The following is a 13,812-nucleotide window of genomic DNA, read 5'->3' on the forward strand; positions in this document are numbered from 1 at the left end:
TGTTGTTACCTCAGTTGTAGTTTTTAGTTCATTTGTGATTGAATTTGTCTTAGTTGTAGTTGTTGGTTCATTTGTGGTTGTAGATGGCCCAGTTGTGGTTGTTGTTGGTTCATTTGTGGTCTTTGTTACCTCAATTGTGGTTGCTGTTGTTTCAATTGTTGTTTCTTCTGTTGTAGTCGTTGGTTCATTTGTGGTTGAAGTAGTTGGTACAATTGTGGTTGTTGTTGGTTCAGTTGTGGTTGTTGTTACCTCTGTTGTAGTCGTTGGTTCATTTGTGGTTAAAGTTGTTGGCTCAGTTGTGGTTGTTGTTACCTCAGTTGAAGTAGTTGGCTCAATTGTGGTTGAAGTTGTTGTCACAGTTGTAGTTGTTGGTTCATTTGTGCTTGAAGATGTTGGCTCAATTGTGGTTGTTGTTACCTCAGTGGTGGTTGTTGGTTCAAATGTGGTTGTTGTTGCCCCAATTGTGGTTGTTGTTGTCTCGATTGTGGTTGTTGTTGCCTCAGTTGTAGTTGTTGGTTCATTTGTTGTTGAAGTAATTGGCACAATTGTGGTTGTTGTTACCTCAGTTGAAGTAGTTGGCACAATTGTAGTTGTTGTTGGTTCAAATTTGGTTGTTGTTGCCTCAATTGTTGTTGTTGTTGCCTCAATTGTGGTGGTTGTGTAAATTGCGGTTGTTGCCTCAGTTGTAGGTTCATTTGTGGTTGCAGTAGTTGGCACAATTGTGGTTGTTGTTGCCTCAGTTGTAGTTGTTGGTTTAATTGTAGTTGCAGAAATTGGCACAATTGTGGTTGTTGTTGGCTCAGGTGTGGTTGTTGGTTCATTTGTGCTTGAAGATGTTGGCTCAATTGTGGTTGTTGTTATCTCAGTGATGGTTGTTGGTTCAATTGTGGTTGAAGTAATTGGCACAATTGTGGTTGTTGTTGGCTCAGTTGTGGTTGTTGTTACCTCATTTGAAGTAGTTGGCACATTTGTGGTTGAAGTTGTTGTCTCATTTGTAGTTGTTGGTTCATTTGTGGTTGAAGATGTTGGCTCAATTGTGGTCGTTGTTGGATCAAATGAAGTAGTTGGCACAATTGTAGTTGTTGTTGGTTCAAATTTGGTTGTTGTTGCCTCAATTGTGGTTGTTCCTTCAGTTGTAGTTGTTGGTTCATTTGTGGTTGAAGTAGTTGGCACAATTGTGGTTGTTGTTGGTTCAATTGTTGTTGTTGTTGCCTCAATTGTGGTGGTTGTGTAAATTGCGGTTGTTGCCTCAGTTGTAGTTGTTGGTTCATTTGTGGTTGCAGTAGTTGGCACAATTGTGGTTGTTGTTGCCTCAGTTGTAGTTGTTGGTTTATTTGTGGTTGCAGAAATTGGCACAATTGTGGTTGTTGTTGGCTCAGGTGTGGTTGTTGGTTCATTTGTGCTTGAAGATGTTGGCTCAATTGTGGTTGTTGTTATCTCAGTAGTGGTTGTTGGTTCAATTGTGGTTGTTGTTGGTTCAAATGTGGTTGTTGTTGCCCCAATTGTGGTTGTTGTTGCCTCAGTTGTAGTTGTTGGTTCATTTGTGGTTGTAGATGGCCCAGTTGTGGTTGTTGTTGGTTCATTTGTGGTCTTTGTTACCTCAATTGTGGTTGCTGTTGTTTCAATTGTTGTTTCTTCTGTTGTAGTCGTTGGTTCATTTGTGGTTGAAGTAGTTGGTACAATTGTGGTTGTTGTTGGTTCAGTTGTGGTTGTTGTTACCTCTGTTGTAGTCGTTGGTTCATTTGTGGTTAAAGTTGTTGGCTCAGTTGTGGTTGTTGTTACCTCAGTTGAAGTAGTTGGCTCAATTGTGGTTGAAGTTGTTGTCACAGTTGTAGTTGTTGGTTCATTTGTGCTTGAAGATGTTGGCTCAATTGTGGTTGTTGTTACCTCAGTGGTGGTTGTTGGTTCAAATGTGGTTGTTGTTGCCCCAATTGTGGTTGTTGTTGTCTCGATTGTGGTTGTTGTTGCCTCAGTTGTAGTTGTTGGTTCATTTGTTGTTGAAGTAATTGGCACAATTGTGGTTGTTGTTACCTCAGTTGAAGTAGTTGGCACAATTGTAGTTGTTGTTGGTTCAAATTTGGTTGTTGTTGCCTCAATTGTTGTTGTTGTTGCCTCAATTGTGGTGGTTGTGTAAATTGCGGTTGTTGCCTCAGTTGTAGGTTCATTTGTGGTTGCAGTAGTTGGCACAATTGTGGTTGTTGTTGCCTCAGTTGTAGTTGTTGGTTTAATTGTAGTTGCAGAAATTGGCACAATTGTGGTTGTTGTTGGCTCAGGTGTGGTTGTTGGTTCATTTGTGCTTGAAGATGTTGGCTCAATTGTGGTTGTTGTTATCTCAGTGATGGTTGTTGGTTCAATTGTGGTTGAAGTAATTGGCACAATTGTGGTTGTTGTTGGCTCAGTTGTGGTTGTTGTTACCTCATTTGAAGTAGTTGGCACATTTGTGGTTGAAGTTGTTGTCTCAGTTGTAGTTGTTGGTTCATTTGTGGTTGAAGATGTTGGCTCAATTGTGGTCGTTGTTGGATCGATCAAATGAAGTAGTTGGCACAATTGTAGTTGTTGTTGGTTCAAATTTGGTTGTTGTTGCCTCAATTGTGGTTGTTCCTTCAGTTGTAGTTGTTGGTTCATTTGTGGTTGAAGTAGTTGGCACAATTGTGGTTGTTGTTGGTTCAATTGTTGTTGTTGTTGCCTCAATTGTGGTGGTTGTGTAAATTGCGGTTGTTGCCTCAGTTGTAGTTGTTGGTTCATTTGTGGTTGCAGTAGTTGGCACAATTGTGGTTGTTGTTGCCTCAGTTGTAGTTGTTGGTTTATTTGTGGTTGCAGAAATTGGCACAATTGTGGTTGTTGTTGGCTCAGGTGTGGTTGTTGGTTCATTTGTGCTTGAAGATGTTGGCTCAATTGTGGTTGTTGTTATCTCAGTAGTGGTTGTTGGTTCAATTGTGGTTGTTGTTGGTTCAAATGTGGTTGTTGTTGCCCCAATTGTGGTTGTTGTTGCCTCAGTTGTAGTTGTTGGTTCATTTGTGGTTGAAGTAATTGGCACAATTGTGGTTGTTGTTGGCTCAGTTGTGGTTGTTGTTACCTCATTTGAAGTAGTTGGCACATTTGTGGTTGAAGTTGTTGTCTCAGTTGTAGTTGTTGGTTCATTTGTGGTTGAAGATGTTGGCTCAATTGTGGTCGTTGTTACCTCAGTGGTGGTTGTTGGTTCAAATGTGGTTGTTGTTGCCCCAATTGTGGTTGTTGTTGCCTCAGTTGTAGTTGTTGGTTCATTTGTGGTTGAAGTAATTGTCACAATTGTGGTTGTTGTTGGCTCAGTTGTGGTTGTTGTTACCTCATTTGAAGTAGTTGGCACATTTGTGGTTGAAGTTGTTGCCTCAGTTGTAGTTGTTGGTTCATTTGTGGTTGAAGTTGTTGGCTCAGTTGTGGTTGTTTTTGTTTCATTTTTGGTTGTTGTTGCCTCAATTGTGGTTGTTGTTGGTTCAATTGTTGTTGTTGCCTCTGTTGTAGTCGTTGGTTCATTTCTGGTTGATGTAGTTGGCACAATTGTGGTTGTTGTTTGTTCAGTTGTGGTTGCTTTTACCTCAGTTGTAGTTGTTGGTTCATTTGTGGTTGAAGTTGTTGGCTCAGTTGTGGTTGTTGTTACCTCCGTTGAAGTCGTTGGCTCAATTGTGGTTGTTGTTGCCTCAGTTGTCGTTGATAGTTCATTTGTGGTTGAAGTACTTGGCGCAATTGTCGTTTTTGTTGGTTCAATTGTTGTTGTTGTTTGTTGAATTGTTGTTGTTGTTGCTTCTGTTGTAGTCGTTGGTTCTTTTGTGATTGAAGTAGTTGGTGCAATTGTGGTTGTTGTTGGATCAATGTTGGTTGTTGTTGCATCAATTGTAGTTGTTGGTTCATTTGTGGTTGAAGTAATTGGCACACTTGTTGTTGTTGGCTCAGTAGTTGTTGTTGTTACCTCAGTTGTAGTTTTTAGTTCATTTGTGATTGAATTTGTCTTAGTTGTAGTTGTTGGTTCATTTGTGGTTGTAGATGGCCCAGTTGTGGTTGTTGTTGGTTCATTTGTGGTCTTTGTTACCTCAATTGTGGTTGCTGTTGTTTCAATTGTTGTTTCTTCTGTTGTAGTCGTTGGTTCATTTGTGGTTGAAGTAGTTGGTACAATTGTGGTTGTTGTTGGTTCAGTTGTGGTTGTTGTTACCTCTGTTGTAGTCGTTGGTTCATTTGTGGTTAAAGTTGTTGGCTCAGTTGTGGTTGTTGTTACCTCAGTTGAAGTAGTTGGCTCAATTGTGGTTGAAGTTGTTGTCACAGTTGTAGTTGTTGGTTCATTTGTGCTTGAAGATGTTGGCTCAATTGTGGTTGTTGTTACCTCAGTGGTGGTTGTTGGTTCAAATGTGGTTGTTGTTGCCCCAATTGTGGTTGTTGTTGTCTCGATTGTGGTTGTTGTTGCCTCAGTTGTAGTTGTTGGTTCATTTGTTGTTGAAGTAATTGGCACAATTGTGGTTGTTGTTACCTCAGTTGAAGTAGTTGGCACAATTGTAGTTGTTGTTGGTTCAAATTTGGTTGTTGTTGCCTCAATTGTTGTTGTTGTTGCCTCAATTGTGGTGGTTGTGTAAATTGCGGTTGTTGCCTCAGTTGTAGGTTCATTTGTGGTTGCAGTAGTTGGCACAATTGTGGTTGTTGTTGCCTCAGTTGTAGTTGTTGGTTTAATTGTGGTTGCAGAAATTGGCACAATTGTGGTTGTTGTTGGCTCAGGTGTGGTTGTTGGTTCATTTGTGCTTGAAGATGTTGGCTCAATTGTGGTTGTTGTTATCTCAGTGATGGTTGTTGGTTCAATTGTGGTTGAAGTAATTGGCACAATTGTGGTTGTTGTTGGCTCAGTTGTGGTTGTTGTTACCTCATTTGAAGTAGTTGGCACATTTGTGGTTGAAGTTGTTGTCTCAGTTGTAGTTGTTGGTTCATTTGTGGTTGAAGATGTTGGCTCAATTGTGGTCGTTGTTGGATCAAATGAAGTAGTTGGCACAATTGTAGTTGTTGTTGGTTCAAATTTGGTTGTTGTTGCCTCAATTGTGGTTGTTCCTTCAGTTGTAGTTGTTGGTTCATTTGTGGTTGAAGTAGTTGGCACAATTGTGGTTGTTGTTGGTTCAATTGTTGTTGTTGTTGCCTCAATTGTGGTGGTTGTGTAAATTGCGGTTGTTGCCTCAGTTGTAGTTGTTGGTTCATTTGTGGTTGCAGTAGTTGGCACAATTGTGGTTGTTGTTGCCTCAGTTGTAGTTGTTGGTTTATTTGTGGTTGCAGAAATTGGCACAATTGTGGTTGTTGTTGGCTCAGGTGTGGTTGTTGGTTCATTTGTGCTTGAAGATGTTGGCTCAATTGTGGTTGTTGTTATCTCAGTAGTGGTTGTTGGTTCAATTGTGGTTGTTGTTGGTTCAAATGTGGTTGTTGTTGCCCCAATTGTGGTTGTTGTTGCCTCAGTTGTAGTTGTTGGTTCATTTGTGGTTGAAGTAATTGGCACAATTGTGGTTGTTGTTGGCTCAGTTGTGGTTGTTGTTACCTCATTTGAAGTAGTTGGCACATTTGTGGTTGAAGTTGTTGTCTCAGTTGTAGTTGTTGGTTCATTTGTGGTTGAAGATGTTGGCTCAATTGTGGTCGTTGTTACCTCAGTGGTGGTTGTTGGTTCAAATGTGGTTGTTGTTGCCCCAATTGTGGTTGTTGTTGCCTCAGTTGTAGTTGTTGGTTCATTTGTGGTTGAAGTAATTGGCACAATTGTGGTTGTTGTTGGCTCAGTTGTGGTTGTTGTTACCTCATTTGAAGTAGTTGGCACATTTGTGGTTGAAGTTGTTGCCTCAGTTGTAGTTGTTGGTTCATTTGTGGTTGAAGTTGTTGGCTCAGTTGTGGTTGTTGTTACCTCAGTTGAAGTCGTTGGCTCAATTGTGGTTGTTGTTGCCTCAGTTGTCGTTGATAGTTTATTTGTGGTTGAAGTTGTTTGCTCAGTTGTGGTTGTTTTTGTTTCATTTTTGGTTGTTGTTGCCTCAATTGTGGTTGTTGTTGGTTCAATTGTTGTTGTTGCCTCTGTTGTAGTCGTTGGTTCATTTCTGGTTGATGTAGTTGGCACAATTGTGGTTGTTGTTTGTTCAGTTGTGGTTGCTTTTACCTCAGTTGTAGTTGTTGGTTCATTTGTGGTTGAAGTTGTTGGCTCAGTTGTGGTTGTTGTTACCTCCGTTGAAGTCGTTGGCTCAATTGTGGTTGTTGTTGCCTCAGTTGTCGTTGATAGTTCATTTGTGGTTGAAGTACTTGGCGCAATTGTCGTTTTTGTTGGTTCAATTGTTGTTGTTGTTTGTTGAATTGTTGTTGTTGTTGCTTCTGTTGTAGTCGTTGGTTCTTTTGTGATTGAAGTAGTTGGTGCAATTGTGGTTGTTGTTGGATCAATGTTGGTTGTTGTTGCATCAATTGTAGTTGTTGGTTCATTTGTGGTTGAAGTAATTGGCACACTTGTTGTTGTTGGCTCAGTAGTTGTTGTTGTTACCTCAGTTGTAGTTTTTAGTTCATTTGTGATTGAATTTGTCTTAGTTGTAGTTGTTGGTTCATTTGTGGTTGTAGATGGCCCAGTTGTGGTTGTTGTTGGTTCATTTGTGGTCTTTGTTACCTCAATTGTGGTTGCTGTTGTTTCAATTGTTGTTTCTTCTGTTGTAGTCGTTGGTTCATTTGTGGTTGAAGTAGTTGGTACAATTGTGGTTGTTGTTGGTTCAGTTGTGGTTGTTGTTACCTCTGTTGTAGTCGTTGGTTCATTTGTGGTTAAAGTTGTTGGCTCAGTTGTGGTTGTTGTTACCTCAGTTGAAGTAGTTGGCTCAATTGTGGTTGAAGTTGTTGTCACAGTTGTAGTTGTTGGTTCATTTGTGCTTGAAGATGTTGGCTCAATTGTGGTTGTTGTTACCTCAGTGGTGGTTGTTGGTTCAAATGTGGTTGTTGTTGCCCCAATTGTGGTTGTTGTTGTCTCGATTGTGGTTGTTGTTGCCTCAGTTGTAGTTGTTGGTTCATTTGTTGTTGAAGTAATTGGCACAATTGTGGTTGTTGTTACCTCAGTTGAAGTAGTTGGCACAATTGTAGTTGTTGTTGGTTCAAATTTGGTTGTTGTTGCCTCAATTGTTGTTGTTGTTGCCTCAATTGTGGTGGTTGTGTAAATTGCGGTTGTTGCCTCAGTTGTAGGTTCATTTGTGGTTGCAGTAGTTGGCACAATTGTGGTTGTTGTTGCCTCAGTTGTAGTTGTTGGTTTAATTGTGGTTGCAGAAATTGGCACAATTGTGGTTGTTGTTGGCTCAGGTGTGGTTGTTGGTTCATTTGTGCTTGAAGATGTTGGCTCAATTGTGGTTGTTGTTATCTCAGTGATGGTTGTTGGTTCAATTGTGGTTGAAGTAATTGGCACAATTGTGGTTGTTGTTGGCTCAGTTGTGGTTGTTGTTACCTCATTTGAAGTAGTTGGCACATTTGTGGTTGAAGTTGTTGTCTCAGTTGTAGTTGTTGGTTCATTTGTGGTTGAAGATGTTGGCTCAATTGTGGTCGTTGTTGGATCAAATGAAGTAGTTGGCACAATTGTAGTTGTTGTTGGTTCAAATTTGGTTGTTGTTGCCTCAATTGTGGTTGTTCCTTCAGTTGTAGTTGTTGGTTCATTTGTGGTTGAAGTAGTTGGCACAATTGTGGTTGTTGTTGGTTCAATTGTTGTTGTTGTTGCCTCAATTGTGGTGGTTGTGTAAATTGCGGTTGTTGCCTCAGTTGTAGTTGTTGGTTCATTTGTGGTTGCAGTAGTTGGCACAATTGTGGTTGTTGTTGCCTCAGTTGTAGTTGTTGGTTTATTTGTGGTTGCAGAAATTGGCACAATTGTGGTTGTTGTTGGCTCAGGTGTGGTTGTTGGTTCATTTGTGCTTGAAGATGTTGGCTCAATTGTGGTTGTTGTTATCTCAGTAGTGGTTGTTGGTTCAATTGTGGTTGTTGTTGGTTCAAATGTGGTTGTTGTTGCCCCAATTGTGGTTGTTGTTGCCTCAGTTGTAGTTGTTGGTTCATTTGTGGTTGAAGATGTTGGCTCAATTGTGGTCGTTGTTGGATCAAATGAAGTAGTTGGCACAATTGTAGTTGTTGTTGGTTCAAATTTGGTTGTTGTTGCCTCAATTGTGGTTGTTCCTTCAGTTGTAGTTGTTGGTTCATTTGTGGTTGAAGTAGTTGGCACAATTGTGGTTGTTGTTGGTTCAATTGTTGTTGTTGTTGCCTCAATTGTGGTGGTTGTGTAAATTGCGGTTGTTGCCTCAGTTGTAGTTGTTGGTTCATTTGTGGTTGCAGTAGTTGGCACAATTGTGGTTGTTGTTGCCTCAGTTGTAGTTGTTGGTTTATTTGTGGTTGCAGAAATTGGCACAATTGTGGTTGTTGTTGGCTCAGGTGTGGTTGTTGGTTCATTTGTGCTTGAAGATGTTGGCTCAATTGTGGTTGTTGTTATCTCAGTAGTGGTTGTTGGTTCAATTGTGGTTGTTGTTGGTTCAAATGTGGTTGTTGTTGCCCCAATTGTGGTTGTTGTTGCCTCAGTTGTAGTTGTTGGTTCATTTGTGGTTGAAGTAATTGGCACAATTGTGGTTGTTGTTGGCTCAGTTGTGGTTGTTGTAACCTCATTTGAAGTAGTTGGCACATTTGTGGTTGAAGTTGTTGTCTCAGTTGTAGTTGTTGGTTCATTTGTGGTTGAAGATGTTGGCTCAATTGTGGTCGTTGTTACCTCAGTGGTGGTTGTTGGTTCAAATGTGGTTGTTGTTGCCTCAGTTGTGGTTGTTGGTTCATTTGTGGTGGAAGTTGTTTGCTCAGTTGTGGTTGTTTTTGTTTCATTTTTGGTTGTTGTTGCCTCAATTGTGGTTGTTGTTGGTTCAATTGTTGTTGTTGCCTCTGTTGTAGTCGTTGGTTCATTTGTGGTTGCAGTAGTTGCCACAATTGTGGTTGTTGTTGGCTCAGTTGTGGTTGTTGTTACCTCAGTTGTAGATGTTGGTTTATTTGTTGTTGAAGTTGTTTGCTCAGTTGTGGTTGTTGTTGGTTCATTTTTGGTTGTTGTTGCTTCAATTGTTGTTGTTGTTTGTTGAATTGTTGTTGTTTTTGCTTCTGTTATAGTCGTTGGTTCTTTTGTGATTGAAGAAGTTGGTGCAATTGTGGTTGTTGTTGGATCAAATGAAGTAGTTGGCACAATTGTAGTTGTTGTTGGTTCAAATTTGGTTGTTGTTGCCTCAATTGTGGTTGTTCCTTCAGTTGTAGTTGTTGGTTCATTTGTGGTTGAAGTAGTTGGCACAATTGTGGTTGTTGTTGGTTCAATTGTTGTTGTTGTTGCCTCAATTGTGGTGGTTGTGTAAATTGCGGTTGTTGCCTCAGTTGTAGTTGTTGGTTCATTTGTGGTTGCAGTAGTTGGCACAATTGTGGTTGTTGTTGCCTCAGTTGTAGTTGTTGGTTTATTTGTGGTTGCAGAAATTGGCACAATTGTGGTTGTTGTTGGCTCAGGTGTGGTTGTTGGTTCATTTGTGCTTGAAGATGTTGGCTCAATTGTGGTTGTTGTTATCTCAGTAGTGGTTGTTGGTTCAATTGTGGTTGTTGTTGGTTCAAATGTGGTTGTTGTTGCCCCAATTGTGGTTGTTGTTGCCTCAGTTGTAGTTGTTGGTTCATTTGTGGTTGAAGTAATTGGCACAATTGTGGTTGTTGTTGGCTCAGTTGTGGTTGTTGTTACCTCATTTGAAGTAGTTGGCACATTTGTGGTTGAAGTTGTTGTCTCAGTTGTAGTTGTTGGTTCATTTGTGGTTGAAGATGTTGGCTCAATTGTGGTCGTTGTTACCTCAGTGGTGGTTGTTGGTTCAAATGTGGTTGTTGTTGCCTCAGTTGTGGTTGTTGGTTCATTTGTGGTGGAAGTTGTTTGCTCAGTTGTGGTTGTTTTTGTTTCATTTTTGGTTGTTGTTGCCTCAATTGTGGTTGTTGTTGGTTCAATTGTTGTTGTTGCCTCTGTTGTAGTCGTTGGTTCATTTGTGGTTGCAGTAGTTGCCACAATTGTGGTTGTTGTTGGCTCAGTTGTGGTTGTTGTTACCTCAGTTGTAGATGTTGGTTTATTTGTTGTTGAAGTTGTTTGCTCAGTTGTGGTTGTTGTTGGTTCATTTTTGGTTGTTGTTGCCTCAATTGTGGTTGTTGTTGGTTCAATTGTTGTTGTTGTTACCTCAGTTGAAGTAATTGGCACAATTATGGTTAAAGTTGTTGTATCAGTTGTAGTTGTTGGTTCATTTGTCGTTGAAGTTGTTTGCTCAGTTGTGGTTGTTGTTACCTCAGTAGTAGTTTTTGGTTCGTTTGAGGTGGAAGTTGTTGCCTCAATTGTGGTTGTTGTTGGTTCAATTGTTGTTGTTGCCTCTGTTGTAGTCGTTGGTTCATTTGTGGTTGAAGTAATTGGCACAATTGTTGTTGTTGTTGGCTCAGTTGTGGTTGTTGTTACCTCAGTTGTAGTTTTTAGTTTATTTGTGATTGAATTTGTCTTAGTTGTAGTTGTTGGTTCATTTGTGGTTGTAGATGGCCCAGTTGTGGTTGTTGTTGGTTCATTTGTGGTCTTTGTTACCTCAATTGTGGTTGCTGTTGTTTCAATTGTTGTTTCTTCTGTTGTAGTCGTTGGTTCATTTGTGGTTGAAGTAGTTGGTACAATTGTGGTTGTTGTTGGTTCAGTTGTGGTTGTTGTTACCTCTGTTGTAGTCGTTGGTTCATTTGTGGTTAAAGTTGTTGGCTCAGTTGTGGTTGTTGTTACCTCAGTTGAAGTAGTTGGCTCAATTGTGGTTGAAGTTGTTGTCTCAGTTTTAGTTGTTGGTTCATTTGTGGTTGAAGATGTTGGATCAATTATGGTTGTTGTTACCTCAGTGGTGGTTGTTGGTTCAATTGTGGTTGTTGTTGCCTCTGTTGTAGTCGTTGGTTCATTTGTAGTTGAAGTTGTTGGCTCAGTTGTGGTTGTTGTTGGTTCAGTTCTTGTTGTTTTTGCCTCAGTTGTAGTTGTTGGTTCGTTTGTGATTGAAGTTGTTGTCTCGGTTGTAGTTGTTAGTTCATTTTTGGTTGAAGTAGTTGCAATTGTGGTTGTTGTTGGTTCAATTGTTGTTGTTGTTGCCTCTGTTGTAGTCATTGGTTCATTGGTGGTTGAAGTAGTTGGCGCAATTTTGGTTGTTGTTAGTTCAATTGTGGTCGTTGTTACCTCTCTTGTAGTCGTTGGTTCAATTGTTGTTGTTGTTGCCTCTGTTGTAGTCTTTGGTTCATTGGTGGTTGAAGTAGTTGGCCCAGTTGTGGTTGTTGTTGGTTCATTTGTGGTTGTTGTTGCCTTAATTGTGGTTGTTGTTGGTTCAATTGTTGTTGTTTTTGCCTCTATTGTAGTCGTTGTTTTATTTGTGGTTGAAGTAGTTGGCACAATTGTGGTTGTTGTTGGTTCATTTGTGGTTGTTGTTACCTCTGTTGTAGTCGTTGGTTCATTTGTGGTTGAAGTTGTTGGCTCAGTTGTGGTTGTTGTTACCTCAGTTGAAGTAGTTGGCACAATTGTGGTTGAAGTTGTTGTCTCAGTTGTAGTTGTTGGTTCATTTGTGGTTGAAGATGTTGGATCAATTGTGGTTGTTGTTACCTCAGTGGTGGTTGTTGGTTCAATTGTGGTTGTTGTTGCCTCTGTTGTAGTCGTTGGTTCATTTGTGGTTGAAGTTGTTGGCTCAGTTGTGGTTGTTGTTGGTTCAGTTCTTGTTGTTTTTGCCTCAGTTGTAGTTGTTGGTTCATTTGTGATTGAAGTTGTTGTCTCAGTTGTAGTTGTTGGTTCATTTGTGGTTGAAGTAGTTGGCGCAATTTTGGTTGTTGTTGGTTCAATTGTTGTTGTTGTTGCCTCTGTTGTAGTCGTTGGTTCAATTGTTGTTGTTGTTGCCTCTGTTGTAGTGTTTGGTTCATTGGTGGTTGAAGTAGTTGGATCAATTGTGGTTGTTGTTACCTCAGTGGTGGTTGTTGGTTCAATTGTGGTCGTTGTTACCTCTCTTGTAGTCGTTGGTTCATTTGTGGTTGAAGTTGTTGGCTCAGTTGTGGTTGTTGTTACCTCAGTTGAAGTAGTTGGCACAATTGTGGTTGAAGTTGTTGTCTCAGTTGTAGTTGTTGGTTCATTTGTGGTTGAAGATGTTGGATCAATTGTGGTTGTTGTTACCTCAGTGGTGGTTGTTGGTTCAATTGTGGTTGTTGTTGCCTCTGTTGTAGTCGTTGGTTCATTTGTGGTTGAAGTTGTTGGCTCAGTTGTAGTTGTTGGTTCATTTGTGGTTGAAGATGTTGGATCAATTGTGGTTGTTGTTACCTCAGTGGTGGTTGTTGGTTCAATTGTGGTTGTTGTTGCCTCTGTTGTAGTCGTTGGTTCATTTGTGGTTGAAGTTGTTGGCTCAGTTGTGGTTGTTGTTGGTTCAGTTCTTGTTGTTTTTGCCTCAGTTGTAGTTGTTGGTTCATTTGTGGTTGAAGATGTTGGATCAATTGTGGTTGTTGTTACCTCAGTGGTGGTTGTTGGTTCAATTGTGGTTGTTGTTGCCTCTGTTGTAGTCGTTGGTTCATTTGTGGTTGAAGTTGTTGGCTCAGTTGTGGTTGTTGTTGGTTCAGTTCTTGTTGTTTTTGCCTCAGTTGTAGTTGTTGGTTCATTTGTGATTGAAGTTGTTGTCTCAGTTGTAGTTGTTGGTTCATTTGTGGTTGAAGTAGTTGGCGCAATTTTGGTTGTTGTTGGTTCAATTGTTGTTGTTGTTGCCTCTGTTGTAGTCGTTGGTTCAATTGTTGTTGTTGTTGCCTCTGTTGTAGTGTTTGGTTCATTGGTGGTTGAAGTAGTTGGATCAATTGTGGTTGTTGTTACCTCAGTGGTGGTTGTTGGTTCAATTGTGGTCGTTGTTACCTCTCTTGTAGTCGTTGGTTCATTTGTGGTTGAAGTTGTTGGCTCAGTTGTGGTTGTTGTTACCTCAGTTGAAGTAGTTGGCACAATTGTGGTTGAAGTTGTTGTCTCAGTTGTAGTTGTTGGTTCATTTGTGGTTGAAGATGTTGGATCAATTGTGGTTGTTGTTACCTCAGTGGTGGTTGTTGGTTCAGTTCTTGTTTTTGCCTCAGTTGTAGTTGTTGGTTCATTTGTGATTGAAGTTGTTGTCTCAGTTGTAGTTGTTGGTTCATTTGTGGTTGAAGTAGTTGGCGCAATTTTGGTTGTTGTTGGTTCAATTGTTGTTGTTGTTGCCTCTGTTGTAGTCGTTGGTTCAATTGTTGTTGTTGTTGCCTCTGTTGTAGTCTTTGGTTCATTGGTGGTTGAAGTAGTTGGATCAATTGTGGTTGTTGTTACCTCAGTGGTGGTTGTTGGTTCAATTGTGGTTGTTGTTGCCTCTGTTGTAGTCGTTGGTTCATTTGTGGTTGAAGTTGTTGGCTCATTTGTGGTTGTTGTTACCTCAGTTGTGGTTGATGGTTTGGAAGTGGTTGTTGTTGGCTCAATTGGGGTTGTTGTTGCCACAGTTGAAGTTGGTTCGATTGTGGTTATTGTTGGTTTATTTTTGGTTGAAGTAGTTGGATTAATTGTGGTTGTTGTTGCCTCAATTGTAGTTGTTGTCAGTTCAATTGTGGTTGTTGTTGCTTTATCTGTGGTTGTTGTTTGTTCAATTGTGGTTGTTGCTGCCTCATTTGTGGTTGGTTCCGTTGTAGTTGATTGTGTTGGTATATTGGTCGTTGATGTTGGTGCTCCAATTGTAGTTGATACTTTAGGAAAATTAGAAGGTAGTTATTACAAAGAAGGAAATATGTTTATTTTACTTCAAAACTAAA

The 13,812-nt window shown here is 40.2% G+C and overlaps 1 protein-coding gene across 1 annotated transcript in view; it reads right to left on the bottom strand.

Annotated features, from left to right (window-relative positions):
- The window catches only part of LOC143127024 (uncharacterized), a 37,763-nt gene extending 24,629 nt beyond the window's left edge, over window positions 1-13,134 (bottom strand). The window contains exons 1-4 of the mRNA XM_076288326.1: window positions 13,076-13,134; window positions 12,116-12,911; window positions 11,213-12,043; window positions 3,911-4,672 (exon numbers count right to left, since the gene is read on the bottom strand). Of these exons, the coding sequence (XP_076144441.1) occupies window positions 3,911-4,672; window positions 11,213-12,043; window positions 12,116-12,911; window positions 13,076-13,134 (2,448 nt within the window). The remainder of the gene's footprint in view (window positions 1-3,910; window positions 4,673-11,212; window positions 12,044-12,115; window positions 12,912-13,075) is intronic.
- Window positions 13,135-13,812: the final 678 nt, after the last annotated feature.

Source organism: Alosa pseudoharengus, unplaced genomic scaffold, assembly GCF_046254945.1.
Source record: "Alosa pseudoharengus isolate Yale_2024_CS ecotype anadromous, Long Island Sound unplaced genomic scaffold, YU_APseudo_1.1 YU_APseudo_1.1_scf_17, whole genome shotgun sequence".
Taxonomy (NCBI): domain Eukaryota; kingdom Metazoa; phylum Chordata; class Actinopteri; order Clupeiformes; family Clupeidae; genus Alosa; species Alosa pseudoharengus.